This window comes from Pistacia vera, unplaced genomic scaffold (genome assembly GCF_008641045.1).
Source record: "Pistacia vera cultivar Batoury unplaced genomic scaffold, PisVer_v2 Contig303, whole genome shotgun sequence".
Lineage (NCBI taxonomy): Eukaryota > Viridiplantae > Streptophyta > Magnoliopsida > Sapindales > Anacardiaceae > Pistacia > Pistacia vera.
This window is the reverse complement of record NW_022196117.1, coordinates 576,687-591,857: the sequence shown is the minus strand read 5'-3', so window position 1 is coordinate 591,857 and position 15,171 is coordinate 576,687. Positions and strand designations below refer to the sequence as shown.

Genomic DNA, 15,171 nt, shown 5'->3' with positions numbered 1-15,171 from the left:
AGAGATTTGTATAAAACACAGACATCCTCATTCTGAGAAATGTATGGTAGATCCGCATTAGTAGGTTCACGTATTCTCATCAGGTTAAAAAATTAGAATAAAAATATATAGATGATAAGAAAAACACTGTTGGGGTTGACTTCACAGGCTATTTGCTGAAGTGAATCTTTTGAGACCTCAATTTTTATATAGATGGATTGTTATTTAATAATTTCCATTTTTTTTCTCTCTTCCATTTTTGTCATATGGGTCTTAAGTAGCTAGGATAGGATGCTCTTTCAGCCATGGCATGCAGTCAAGAATTTTTAATCATTTAAACATTTTTAAGCACAGTATTAAAGACACATATCAATTGTGATTGGCACGAGAAAGATATACCTTAGGATGCAATCGATTTATGCGATCAATTCTTTAATATATATAAATCAACCTAACGTGTAGATATATTATTGGAATTGGTGACCATTTCAACAATAAGGGGTTCACTTATAAGAGGCACACACTTGGGGGTCCTGATGAGGGGCAGGGGTAGGGGGGAAGCGACACACGCCCTGGAAACCGTAAGTGGTTTGCTAAATGCCTGAGTAGCCTTGTAAATTCTCTAAGAATAAGATTCTTAATAGGGTTTAGCTTACGTAGTAGTGTTAGTTTCTCTTCATAAACTTAGTTATAAACGCAAAATCATAATATATACTTCATTGTAATGAGAGAGACCAAAAATATTTTAATAATTTGACTTTGGTATAGTTCAATATAGATGAACCATGTAATCATACGTGTTCTTTCTCTTATATTTTTTATTTGTGTGTGATTAATCTTAGTTTGATTCCAAACCTTTTTAGTTCTTTTAATTGATGCATGCTATACCTAAAACTTTTCCAAAGGAGGATTGGCAAGTATCAATAAAACTTCACGTGTGCCGATCAGCAAATTGATATTATGAGCGTAAAGGGAGCTGATGAGTTAGGAAGTTTGTGTTCTTTGTGAGTTGGCAGCTTTTGACAGCTTGTTTCAAGATTTGTTAGTTAATTATAGAAATATGAGATTTAAAGGCACCAAGGTTTTGTATTGTGGAATTGGTTAATTTAGAATATATTAGTGCAACTGGCTACCTAAAGATGATCGACGAATCGTGTATAGAATCAATGCCTTGGTAATAAAAGAATAGTTTAAAAGATCAAAGAAAAAAAAATGACAACTCTTACAGTTACAACTGCTGGACGAGATCCCTGTGATTGATTAGAACAGTGCCACAAAAAAGAACCCTAAGTTTCTTTATCATGGCAGACTTTCCGATATGGTCAATCAATTTTCACGGCTAGCAATACACGTGGAGGAATGAAAAAGCTACTTCATTCACAACTACGTTGTACTTGTCATTCAAAGATGAATTAAATCCTCTCAGAGTCAGTCATCCAACACATAATGAATTGAAAGGCTAAAAAACGCACCGTATAGGTAGGATTAATATATTTAAATTTTTCCAGAACGTACGTTGTTCAATTATTAAGAAGAAACATGGGTCATCTGGGGGATGACGTGGTATGATAAAAGTGTTAAAGAGTCTCCATTTCCCCGAGAGGAACAAGCCCGTGATTCCGATAGAAAGCCAATTTCATAATCTTCTTTTGGTCTGGGCCACCTTCAACTACAGCAAAGCATCGCCACACATGCATGCTTCAACTAGATCGATCCATGCTCATCATCTCATTTAATTTACTCTTTTTTTTGCTGTACTACCCACTATAAGTATAATTAAGCACCTAAGATTAGAGATCTTGTATGATTGATATCGAAAATATAACACTCTTTATGTAACGGAGAGGTAAGGTAATATTGACTCTACTCTGGATAGTCCAGATTTGAGAACCAGAATACGGACGTGTTTCATTCTCTTTATTGGTTCTCTATTTGTGTGTGATTAATTTAAGTTTGATTCCAAACTTTCTAGTTCTTTCAGAAACCGTGGATCCAAATGTATTTTGGGGAGAAAAATTGAGTGTGAACAGGAGAATTTCATATGAAGTTTCCTTATATTTTTGTTATATACTACTTCAATATATAGTTTTGAAATTACAATAGGGACAATTTCATATATGGCATGATTCTAGGATCTTGATCATTTAGCCTAGAGACAAAACTAGGACAAAAGTCTACTTTAAATTAAGTTCATCAAGTTCAAACGATGAGTTCCGACAAATAAAAGAGTTTTAACTAACCAAAAAAAAAAAAAAAAAAAAATTATCCTTTTCTGCAATAGTAAATGTATTTGTCTGATCATTCCTATTATATATATATAAATATAATACGCATGTCAATTACAAAGATCCCAAGTTCATTTCTCGAAAGGAATAATGTAGAAGATATTAATCTCACATGAGTGTGATTAATCAATTTGCTACATGACATCGACATGCATGCATGCATGTATGTTACATGTATGTACACACATATAGCATACATGCACAAATATATAAACCATTCAAATTTTTAGGTGAATGAAAAATGATAGTTTACATGTTCAAAGGGAGAGAGACCAAGAGAGAGAGGAGATTGAAAGCAAGGTCAATACTCAAGATCTAGGGTTCTATCTCCATCCCCTGGAACAGTAACTCTTCTGTGTTGTTTACTCTCGTTGGTTTTTGCATGCTGAGATCGATGTTTTTTTTTCTTCTAAACAACAGTTTTCTCTCTGTCCTGCCTTGGAAGAAAAAGGAAGAGAGAAGGTAGATGATTAACTCTTAAATTTCTAAACTACCAGCAGACAAATAACGGCAGAAATCATCGGTTTCATCTCCATCTGTAATTCTGAGCTTCAGGAAGCTAGCTGACTAATTATAAGAAGATGGAGGGAAGTGGGCACTAATGTTCTAAACACCGCTTCAAAAGAAATTCAAGAAGAAAGCGGAAGTGAAGAGCGCGATGGTGAAAGTAAGGCAAGAATGGTGGAAGCTCAAGCAATAGTACGGTTAAGAAATGAGAAAAGCCGTCAGTTAGGCCTTATGTTAGATCCAAGCTGCCAAGGCTTCGATGGACTCCTGATCTTCATCTTCGTTTTGCTCATGCTGTTGAAAGACTTGGTGGACAAGAGAGTGGTTCACTATTTAACTAGCCGCTTATATATATCATATCAGGCTCTGTGGAAAGTCTTGTTACTAATCTCTGATTCTCTTTGGGGTCAGGAGCGACACCAAAGCTGGTTCTTCAGTTGATGAATATCAAAGGACTCAGTATTGCTCATGTCAAGAGCCATTTACAGGTTATATATTGGCTAACAATTCCTCATGTTAATTGTATCAGTTCATTACTATCTTGAAATTAGATAATTTTAATAAATCTCTAACAATTTTTTTCTCTTTCTTGCCTACTTCCTTTTTTTTTTTTTTTTTTTTTCAGATGTATAGAAGCAAGAAGATCGATGATACAGGTCAAGGTAACACAAATACTCTCTGTATTCTATATTCTTATTTTCTTTTTCTGACAAAATATTAGGTTTTCCATCATGTGGCATGGGCAACTAATAATGCATTCAAGTGCCTTCTTTCATTGCAGTCATGGCGGATCATAGGCATCTTGTGGAAAGGAGATCGCAATATTTAAATCTTAGCCAACTTCCTATGCTACAAGGATGTAACCAAAGCCATCGTTCTAGTTTCAGGTATAAATTATTAACAGTCTTATTTTAATTTTTCATTTTCAACATTTATGAATCTAAATTCCCCAAAAATAAAATTTTGCTCTTTGCTAGATATGGATGCTGCAGCTTGGAGTGCTCGTGAATACTTTCTCGTGGTCCTCGTATTAGCCGGAGTTTATTGATGAGACCAACCAAGATTATATGGCACGGTGCTGAAAGGATCTTTGATAGCAACAATAGCAATTGGGCTAACCGCAATTTCCGATGGTTCTCCTCTTATGGCAATTCTATTTGGAAAATGCATGAATTGAAGAGAATTTCAATCATCTCACAAGCATGACATCTGGCAATTACCTCAATCAAGATTTCGCCAAATTGAACCTAACCCCGTAACCCAACAGCTACAAAGCGAAACTAGAAGAACATATGAGTTCTAATAGAAATGTCCCTTCAGATTTGAACTCGGCACTAATATTAATATACAAGAATGCAACAAGTCGACCATGAAAAAAAGGCTTCGGATTGTAGCCTTGATTTGGATCTATCTCTGAGGCTAAAACCTAGTGACGATCATGATCATAAACATCATCAGAGCCACGAGCGAGGTTTGGAGGAGAGCGAAGTTGACAGTAAGTTATCTTTATCTTTGTACTCACCATCATCATCTTCAAAGCATGGCAGGTTGAAGGAAGGACAGGATGATAATAAGAGGCATGCTAGAAGGGCAAGTACTCTAGATCTGACTATATGAATGAGAAAATTCTAAGTGAGATATTGAGGTACTTATCCAAGAAGATGCATTAATTATATGAATATTTAAATTGTATTGTACCATTATACAAATTAATTCCATATTATTGTTTCTTCACTATATATAGCTTCATTACCATTATAATTTCCTACCTTATTTGAAATCTATTAGTCTAATTACCAAACAGCCACATTACATTTCCATTTTCCACCATGCCTGAACTGGATACAGCTATGAAGGAATCAAGGAAATCAACTAGAATGTGAGCAAATTGATGAGTTCTACATTCATATAAAACTTAATTGTAGTTCAGACAAACGTCATACAAACTAAGTAAAACAAACTGGTAAATTTTTGGATTTCGACTTAGATTTTGGTGCAGAGATCTTGATTTCATGGTCTCTGAAACCAGATATCTATGGAGATCCTTCTTCTATTTTCCTCGCAGCAGCATATAAGCCAAACACAGCGCTTTTAGTTCTTCAATAAGCACTCGTGATTCAGCTGTAAAGAAGAGTAGCTCCCAATTACCAGATATGTCTATATATCCATAAAAAATTCAATTATGTATCTGGAAAATCAAGAGTCCAATTACCTTGTTTTGAAAATTTCTCATATTCAAGGCCTTCCCTCTCATCCTTCATCTCATTGTTCTTCATTTTCAGAATCTTGCACCGAGTTTTGTAGTAATATACTTGCGAAGCCATCATAGATAATCTAGCCTGTACATGAAACCGGAAGAAACTGTATATTAATTAAGAATAATTAAATTAACAAGATGAGAATATATCGAAATAGAAATCCGAGTACCTCTTTAGCACCTATTTCTCTCTTGAGTTTGTCTATGTACTCTTTCTTTCGAAGCTGACACCTTTGAGCAGACTCTCTGTTTGCGAGAGCTCTACAAAACAATCCCAGAAAAATATGATATACATTATACAGATGAACAAAAATAAATAAATTCAGTGAACAGAAAATAATTAAATCAACCGTTTTATATTTTTGGAGTCAATGCCGGAGTCGCAGAACCCACGACTCCGTTTCTTAATCTTATCAGTTTCACTAGAAAGATCAGAAACGAGTGTGATCATTCCATGTCCAGAGCTGGGGCTCTTTTCTGAAGGAAATGAAGAATTTTCAGATATTTCATTGTTGTGATTGAATTCATGACTTGTAGTATCATCACCACTACTGTAAGGTTCCAGTTGATATTCTCCTTGGGTGAAGTTGTCACCAACAACTGGAGTGATCAAATCGAGTCCAGAAGATAGAGAATCGCTAGCTGAACTTCTGTGAGCTGGAGCCCTAAGTTGTGAGGCCTCCAAGATCGACGACGTAGCATTCTCCATGTTACTGCAAGAATCCGAGAAACTTCTCTTTCGATTCACCATTATACAGTAAAGAAACGGATTTTCAGGCCCTAAAATATAGCCTTTGTATATACAAACACATGAAATAACTCGTGTATTGACATATTTTCATTCATATTTATTTGGTATTTATCGTATTGATTTTTATTCTTAATGCTCTTTAAAATTTTGTGTATAAAAGAGGTAATTAAATAAAAGTGACACATCAAATTGTAATTTTAGTATTATTCATGTATATAGCAAGCAATAACTATAATAAGCAATTTTATTTGTTGATTGTCATAGAAATTAGTGTTTACAAGGTAATTAAATTAAAATGCTTCCATATTGGCTTAAAAACAGAAATAACTTTACAACGAACAACTTAATTCTCACCCATATTAAAAAAACAGAACCACATGCATGATGTGAAATAGTTGAAAAGGTGAAAACCCCACGTAACCGAAAAATAAATAAATAAATAAAATAAGAAGAATTTGGCCCATGCAGGTCTCGAACCTGCGACCTTCGCGTTATTAGCACGACGCTCTAACCAACTGAGCTAATAGGCCAGTTGGTTTTGTGGCTGGCTAATATATTAACTAACATATATTTTAATATATTTAATGAAAACTAATATAATAGTATTTGAATACAAGATTTTTGATGTCCAAGATGGTAATTTCCTACACAATAGTAATATTTGAATACAAAATTCAAACACTTGATGTCCAAACTAGCTATAAGATAATTTTAGTAAACTTTTGATGTAAAACTATGGGTTTTTATCACTCATCCCTTAAGGAGATGGAGAAGTTTAAACACTCCCTTGGTTTTCTGAAAAATATTGTACATCACCTAATAATCAGGTGGATTTTTTTTTACTTTTCTTTGAGGGTACAAAATATTTTCTGAAACGCCCACCGTGGGGCTCGAACCCACGACCACAAGGTTAAGAGCCTTGCGCTCTACCAACTGAGCTAGACGGGCCTTTGTTGTTGCATATCTCTTTCTTTTATTATTGATAGAATCTTCGATAATTTTTATGGACTGTTATAGATAACCCCTTGAGAAATAGTGAAATATAAGAAACTACCATGATTTTTAAAAAGTATTGTATATCCCAGATTATCATTTACCTCCTTTAGATTATAATTTTTATTTAGATTTGACAACATTAACTCATACCGTCCTTAACCTTTGGCCTTTAACTTTAACATTACTTGATCATTTAGCCTAGAGACAAAACTAGGACAAAAGTCTACTTTAAATTAAGTTCATCAGTTCAAACTGAGAGTTCCGACAAAATAAAAGAGTTTAAACTAACAAAAAAAAAAAAAAAAAAATTATCCTTTTCTGCAATAGTAAAGTATTTGTCTGATCAATTCCTATTAATATATATATATAAATATAATACGCATGTCAAATTACAAAGCTATCCCAAGTTCATTTCTCGAAAGGAATAATGTAAATCTCACATGAGTGTGATTAATCAATTTGCTACATGACATCGACATGCATGCATGCATGTATGTTACATGTATGTACACACATATATAGCATGACATGCACAAATATAATAAACCATTCAAATTTTTAGGTGAATGAAAAATGATAGTTTACATGTTCAAAGGAGAGAGACCAAGAGAGAGAGAGAGATTGAAAGCAGGTCAATACTCAAGATCTAGGGTTTCTCATCTCCATCCCAGAACAGTACTCTCTTGTGTTGTTTACTCTCGTGGTTTTGCATGCTGATCGATGTTTTTTTCTTCTAAACAACAGTTTTCTCTCTGTCCTGCCTTGGAAGAAAAAGGAAGAGAGAGGTAGATGATTAAGCTCTTAAATTTCTAAACTACCAGCAGAAAATCAGGCAGAAATCATCTGTTCATCTCCATCTGTAATTCTGAGCTTCAGGAAGCTAGCTGACTAATTAGAAAGATGGAGGGAAGTGGGGGCACTGAATGTTCTAAACAACCGCTTCAAAAGAAATTCAAGAAGAGAGCGAGAGTGAAGAGCGCGATGTGAAAGTAAGGCAAGAAATGGTGGAAGCTCAGCAATAGTACGTTGAAGAGAATGAGAAGAAGCCGTCAGTTAGGCCTTATGTTAGATCCAGCTGCCAAGGCTTCGATGGACTCCTGATCTTCATCTTCGTTTGCTCATGCTGTTGAAAGCTTGGTGGACAAGAGAGATGAGTTCATATTTAACTAGCCACTATATATAGTCATATCAGGCTCTGTGGAAAAGTCTTGTTACTAATCTCTGATTCTCTTTTGGGTTCAGGAGCGACACCAAAGCTGGTTCTTCAGTTGATGAATATCAAAGGACTCAGTTATTGCTCATGTCAAGAGCCATTTCAGGTTAGTAATTGGCTAACAATCCTCATGTTAATTGATACAGTTCATTCATCTTGAAATTAGATAATTTTAATAAATCTCTAACAATTTTTTTCTCTTCTCTGCCTACTTCCTTTTTTTTTTTTTTTTTTTTTTTCAGATGTATAGAAGCAAGAAGATCGATGATACAGGTCAAGGTAACACAAATATCTCTCTGTATTCTATATTCTTATTTTCGTTTCTGTTGAGCAAAAATTATTGTTTTCCATCATGTGGCATGGGCAACTAATAATGCATTCAAGTGCTTCTTTCATTGCAGCTGGCGATCATAGCATCTTGTGGAAAGTGGAGATCGCAATATTTATAATCTTAGCCAACTTCCTATGCTACAAGGATACCAAAGCCATCGTTCTAGTTTCAGGTATAAATTATTAACAGTCTTATTTATATAATTCTTTATTCAATTCAACATTTATGAATCTAAATTCCCAAAAAATAATTTTGCTCTTTGCTAGATATGGAGATGCTGCAGCTTGGAGTGCTCGTGAATACTTTCTGCGTGGTCCTCGTATTGCCGGAGTTTAATTGATGAGACCAGACCAAGATTATATGGCACGGTGGCTGAAAGGATCTTTGATAGCAACAATAGCAATTGGGCTAACCGCAATTTCCGTAGGGTTCTTCCTCTTATGGGGCAAATTCTATTTGGAAATGCATGAATTGAAAGAAGAATTCAATCATCTCACAAGCATGACATCTGGCAATTACCTCAATCAAGATTTCGCCAAATTGAACCTAACCCCGTAACCCACAGCTACAAGCGAAACTAGAAGAACATATGGTTCTAATAAAATGTCCCTTCAGATTTGAACTCGGCCACTAATATTAATATCAAGAATGCAACAAGTCGACCATGAAAAGAAAGGCTTCGGATTGTAGCCTTGATTTGGATCTATCTCTGAGGCTAAAACCTAGTGACGATCATGATCATAAACATCATCAGAGCCCGAGCGAGGTTTGGAGGAGAGCGAAGTTGACAGTAAGTTATCTTTATCTTTGTACTCACCATCATCATCTTCAAAGCATGGCAGGTTTGAAGAAGACGGATGTATAAAGGCATGCTAGAAGGGCAAGTACTCTAGATCTGACTATATGAATGAGAAAATTCTAATGGAGATATTGAGGTACTTATCCAAGAAGAGCATTAATATATGAATATTTAAATGTATTGTTACCAACCAAAATTAAAATAAATCCGTAGCAGTTGCATTGGTGAAGCTTCTCTGAAACTGGAAAGACTGATTCTAAAACCCACAATTTTATTAATTAAAACCTCAGATGGGATCCATGGATGCATGAATCCACATCATGGTGGCCGTGGCAGTGGCAGTGGCAGTGGCAGGCATGGCATCATCAGTTGATTGATTCCAATATATTTTTGATTTATTGTTCATTATATTAATGCATGGTCCACGACCAAGCTCAAGCAGATTTTGTATAAAACGACAGACATCCTCATTCTGAGAAATGTATGGTAGATCCGCATTAGTAGGTTAACGTATTCTCATGCAGATTAAAAAATTAGAATAAAAAATATATAGATGATAAGAAAAACACTGTTGGGGGTTGACTTCACAGGCTAGTTGCTGAAGTGAATCTTTTTGAGACCTCAATTTTTAATATAGATGGATTGTTATTTAATAAGTTTCCATTTTATTTTTCTCTCTTCCATGTTTGTCATATGGGTCTTAAGTAGCTAGAATAGGATGCTCTTTCAGCCATGGCATGCAGTCAAGAATTTTTAATCATTTAAACATTTTTAAGCACAGTATTAGTAAGAACAATATCAATTGTGATTGGCACGAGAAAGATATACATTAGGATGCAATCGATTTATGCGATTCAATTCTTTAATATAATATAAATCAACCTAATAATGTATAGATGATATTGTTAGAATTGGTGACCATTTCAACAATAAGGGGTTCACTTATAAGAGGCGACACACTTGGGGGTCCTGATGAGGGGCAGGGGTAAGGGTAGGGGAAAGCGACACAACGCCCCTGGAAACCGTAAGTGGTTTGGCTAAATGCCATGAATAGCCGTTGTAAAATCCTCTAAGGAATAAGATTCTTAATAGGGTTTAGCATAGGTAATAGTTTTATGTTTCTCTTCATAAACTTAGTATATAAACGTAAAATCATAATATATACTTTCATTGTAACGAGAAAGACCAAAAAATATTTTAATAATATTAACTAGATCTGGACGTAGTTCAGACATGGATGAACCAAGATAAATAGTGCGTGTTCTTTCTTTTTATTATTTTTTGTTATTTGTGTGTGATTAATCTTAGTTGGATTCCAAACACTTTTTAGTTCTTTCAAATATGAGATGCATGCTATACCTAAAACTTTTCCAAAGGAGGATTGGTAAGTATCAATAAAACTTCACGTGTGCCGATCAGCAAATTGATATTATGAGCAGTAAAGGGAGCTGATGAGTTAGGAAGTTTGTGTTCTTTGTGAGTTGCAGCTTTTGACAGCTTGTTTCAAGATTTGGAGTTGGGGATCCAATAGCACCTCGTTAGTTAATTACAGAAAAATATGAGATTTGAAGGCAGCCAAAGGTACGTTTTGTCTGTGGAATTGGTTAATTTAGAATATATTAGCTGCAAATGGCTAACTAAAGATGGATCGACGAATCGTGTATAGAATCAATGCCTCGGTAATAAAAGAATAGTTTAAAAGATCAAAGAAAAATAAAAATGACAACTCTTACAGGTTACAACTGCTGGACGAGATCCCTGTGATTGATTAGAACAGTGCCAACAAAAAAGAACCCTAAGTTTCTTTATCATGGTAGACTTTCCGATATGGGTCAATCAATTTTCACGGCTAGCAATACACGTGGGAGGAATGGAAAAGCTACTTCATTCACAACTACGTTGTACTTGTCATTCAAAGATGAATTAAATCCTCTCAGAGTCAGTCATCCAACACATAATGAAATTGAAAGGCTAAAAAACGCACCGTAGAGGTAGGATTAATATATATATATAAAAGTTGATCTTGGTTTACAGAACAGTACGTTGTTCAATTATTAAGAAGAAACATGGGTCATCTGGGGGATGACGTGGTATGAATAAGTGTTAAAGAGTCTCCATTTCCCCGAGAAGGAACAAAGCCCGTGATTCCCGATAGAAAGCCAATTTCATAATCTTCTTTTGAGTCTGGGCCACCTTCAACTACAGCAAAGCATCGCCACACATGCATGCTTCAACTAAGATCGATCCATGCTCATCATCTACATTTAATTTACTCTTTTATTTCTGCTGTACTACCCACTATAAGTATAATTAAGCACCTAAGATTAGAGATCTTGTATGAGTGATATCGAAAAATATAACAACTACATTTATTGTAACGAGAGAGGTAAGGTAATATTGACTCTACTGGATAGTCCAGATTTGAGTGAACCAGGATAAATCCGCACGTGTTTCATTCTCTTTATTGGTTCTCTATTTGTGTGTGATTAATTTAAGTTTGATTCCAAATACTTTCTAGTTCTTTCAAGAGACCGGTGGATCCAAATGTATTTTGGGGAAGAAAATTGAATGTGTGAACAGGAGAATTTCATATGAAGTTTCCTTATATTTTTGTTATATACTACTTCAAATATAATAGTTTGAAATTACAATAGGGACAATTTCAATATATGGCATGAATTTCTAGGATCTTGATCATTTAGCCTAGAGACAAAACTAGGACAAAAGTCTACTTTAAATTAAGTTCATCAAGTTCAAACTGATGAGTTCCGACAAAATAAAAGAGTTTTGAACTAACAAAAAAAAAAAAAAAAAATTATCCTTTTCTGCAATAGTAAACGTATTTGTCTGATCAATTCCTATTATATATATATATATATATAATATAATACGCATGTCAAATTACAAAGCTATCCCAAGTTCATTTCTCGAAAAGAATAATGTATCTCACATGAGTGATGATTAATCAATTTGCTACATGACATCGACATGCATGCATGCATGTATGTTACATGTATGTACACACATATATAGCATGACATGCACAAATATAATAAACCATTCAAATTTTTAGGTGAATGAAAAATGATAGTTTACATGTTCAAAGGGAGAGAGACCAGAGAGAGGAGAGGAGATTGAAAGCAAGGTCAATACTCAAGATCTAGGGTTTCTATCTCCATCTCCATGGAACAGTAACTCTTCTTGTGTTGTTTACTCTCGTTGGTTTTTGCATGCTGAGATCGATGTTTTTTTTCTTCTAAACAACAGTTTTCTCTCTGTCCTGCCTTGGAAGAAAAAGGAAGAGAGAAGGTAGATGATTAAGCTCTTAAATTTCTAAACTACCAGCAGACAAATACAAGGCAGAAATCATCTGTTTCATCTCCATCTGTAATTCTGAGCTTCAGGAAGCTAGCTGACTAATTATAAGAAAGATGGAGGGAAGTGGGGGCACTGAATGTTCTAAAACAACCGCTTCAAAAGAAATTCAAGAAGAGAGCGAGAGTGAAGAGCACGATGGTGAAAGTAAGGCAAGAAATGGTGGAAGCTCAAGCAATAGTACGGTTGAAGAGAATGAGAAGAAGCCGTCAGTTAGGCCTTATGTTAGATCCAAGCTGCCAAGGCTTCGATGGACTCCTGATCTTCATCTTCGTTTTGCTCATGCTGTTGAAAGACTTGGTGGACAAGAAAGTGAGTTACATATTTAACTAGCCAGCTATATATAGTCATATCAGGCTCTGTGGAAAAGTCTTGTTACTAATCTCTGATTCTCTTTTGGGTTCAGGAGCGACACCAAAGCTGGTTCTTCAGTTGATGAATATCAAAGGACTCAGTATTGCTCATGTCAAGAGCCATTTACAGGTTAGTAATTGGCTAACAATTCCTCATGTTAATTGTATCAGTTCATTACTATCTTGAAATTAGATAATTTTAATAAATCTCTAACAATTTTTTTCTCTTTCTTGCCTACTTCCTTTTTTTTTTTTTTTTTTTTCAGATGTATAGAAGCAAGAAGATCGATGATACAGGTCAAGGTAACACAAATATCTCTCTGTATTCTATATTCTTAATTTTCGTTTCTTGAGCAAAATATTGGGTTTTCCATCATGTGGCATGGGCAACTAATAATGCCTCAAGTGCCTCTTTCATTGCACATGGCGGACATAGGCATTTGTGGAAAGTGGAGATCGCAATATTTATAATCTAGCCAACTTCCTGCTACAAGGATAACCAAAGCCATCGTTCTAGTTTCAGGTATAAATTATTAACAGTCTTATTTATATATTCTTTATTCAATTTCAACATTTATGAATCTAAATTCCCCAAAAAATAAATTTTGCTCTTTGCTAGATATGGAGAGCTGCAGCTTGGAGTGCTCGTGAATACTTTCTGCGTGGTCCTCGTATTAGCCGGAGTTAATTGATGAGAACAGACCAAGATTATATGGCACGGTGGCTGAAAGGATCTTGATAGCAACAATAGCAATTGGGCTAACCGCAATTTCCGTATGGGTTCTTCCTCTTATGGGGCAAATTCTATTTGGAAAATGCATGAATGAAGAAGAGAATTTAATCATCTCACAAGCAGACATCTGGCAATTACCTCAATCAAGTTTCGCAAATTGAACCTAACCCCGTAACCCAACAGCTACAAGCGAAACTAGAAGAACATATGAGTTCTAATAGAAATGTCCCTTCAGATTTGAAAATCGGCCACTAATATTAATATACAAGAATGCAACAAGTCGACCATGAAAAGAAAGGCTTCGGATTGTAGCCTTGATTGGATCTATCTCTGAGGCTAAAACCTAGTGACGATCATGATATAAACATCATCAGAGCGCGAGCGAGGTTTGGAGGAGAGCGAAGTGACAGTAAGTTATCTTTATCTTTGTATCACCATCATCATCTTCAAAGCATGGCAGGTTGAAGCAAGGACAGGATGATAATAAGAGGCCTGCTAGAAGGGCAAGTACTCTAGATCTGACTATATGAATGAGAAAATTCTAAGTGGATATTGAGGTACTATCCAAGAAGATGCATAATTATATGAATATTTAAATTGTATTGTACCATTATACAAATTAATTCCATATTATTGTTTTTCACTATATAGCTTCATTACCATTATAATTTCCTACCTTATTTGAAATCTATTAGTCTAATTACAAACAGCCACATTACATTTCCATTTCCACCATGCCTGACTTGATACAGTTTGAAGGAATCAAGGAAATCAACTAGAATGTGAGCAAATTGAGAGTTCTACATTCATATAAAACTTAATTGTAGTTCAGACAAACGTATACAACTAAGTAAAACAAACTGGTAATTTTTGGATTTCGACTTAGATTTTGGTGCAGAGATCTTGATTTCATGGTCTCTGAAACCAGATATCTATGGAGATCCTTCTTCTATTTTCCTCGCAGCAGCATATAAGCCAAACCCAGCGCTTTAGTTCTTCAATAAGCACTGTGATTCAGCTGTAAAGAAGAGTAGCTCCCCATTACCAGATGTCTATATATCCATAAAAATTCAATTATGTATCTGGAAAATCAAGAGTCCAATTACCTTGCTTTGAAAATTTCTCATATTCAAGGCTGCTTCTCATCCTTCATCTCATTGTTCTTCATTTTCGAATCTGCACCGAGTTTTGTAGTAATATACTTGCGAAGCCATCATAGATAATCTAGCCTGTACATGAAACCGGAAGAAACTGTATATTAATTAAGAATAATTAAATTAAAAAGATGAGATATATCGATATAGACACGAATACCTCTTAGCATCTATTTCTCTCTGAGTTTGTCTATGTACTCTTCTTTCGAAGCTGACATCTTTGAGCAGACTCTCTGTTTGCGAGAGCTCTACAAAACAAACCCAGAAAATTATGAATACATTATACAGATGAACAAAAATAATAAATTCAGTGAACAGAAAATAATTAAATCAACCGTTTTATATTTTGGAGTCAATGCCGGAGTCGCAGAACCCACGATCCGTTTTTTAATCTTATCAGTTTCACTAGAAAGATCAGAAACGAGTGTGATCATTCCA

At 35.0% G+C, this 15,171-nt stretch overlaps 1 protein-coding gene, 2 non-coding genes and 1 pseudogene across 3 annotated transcripts; 2 read left to right on the top strand and 2 right to left on the bottom strand.

Annotated features, from left to right (window-relative positions):
• Window positions 1-2,505: 2,505 nt before the first annotated feature.
• On the top strand, window positions 2,506-8,891 carry LOC116135823 (annotated as a pseudogene).
• Window positions 6,236-6,309, bottom strand: TRNAI-AAU. The gene has a single exon. It is a non-coding gene; the product is annotated as a tRNA-Ile (tRNA).
• Window positions 6,655-6,727, bottom strand: TRNAK-CUU. Its single transcript has one exon. It is a non-coding gene; the product is annotated as a tRNA-Lys (tRNA).
• Window positions 8,892-12,203: 3,312 nt separating the features above from the next.
• Window positions 12,204-14,572, top strand: LOC116135822 (probable transcription factor KAN2). Its single transcript, XM_031421538.1, has 4 exons — window positions 12,204-12,805; window positions 12,900-12,976; window positions 13,113-13,149; window positions 14,466-14,572. Exons 1-4 carry the CDS (start codon window positions 12,550-12,552, stop codon window positions 14,570-14,572), a joined length of 477 nt encoding a protein of 158 aa, XP_031277398.1. The 5' UTR covers window positions 12,204-12,549.
• The last annotated feature ends 599 nt before the right edge of the window (window positions 14,573-15,171 follow it).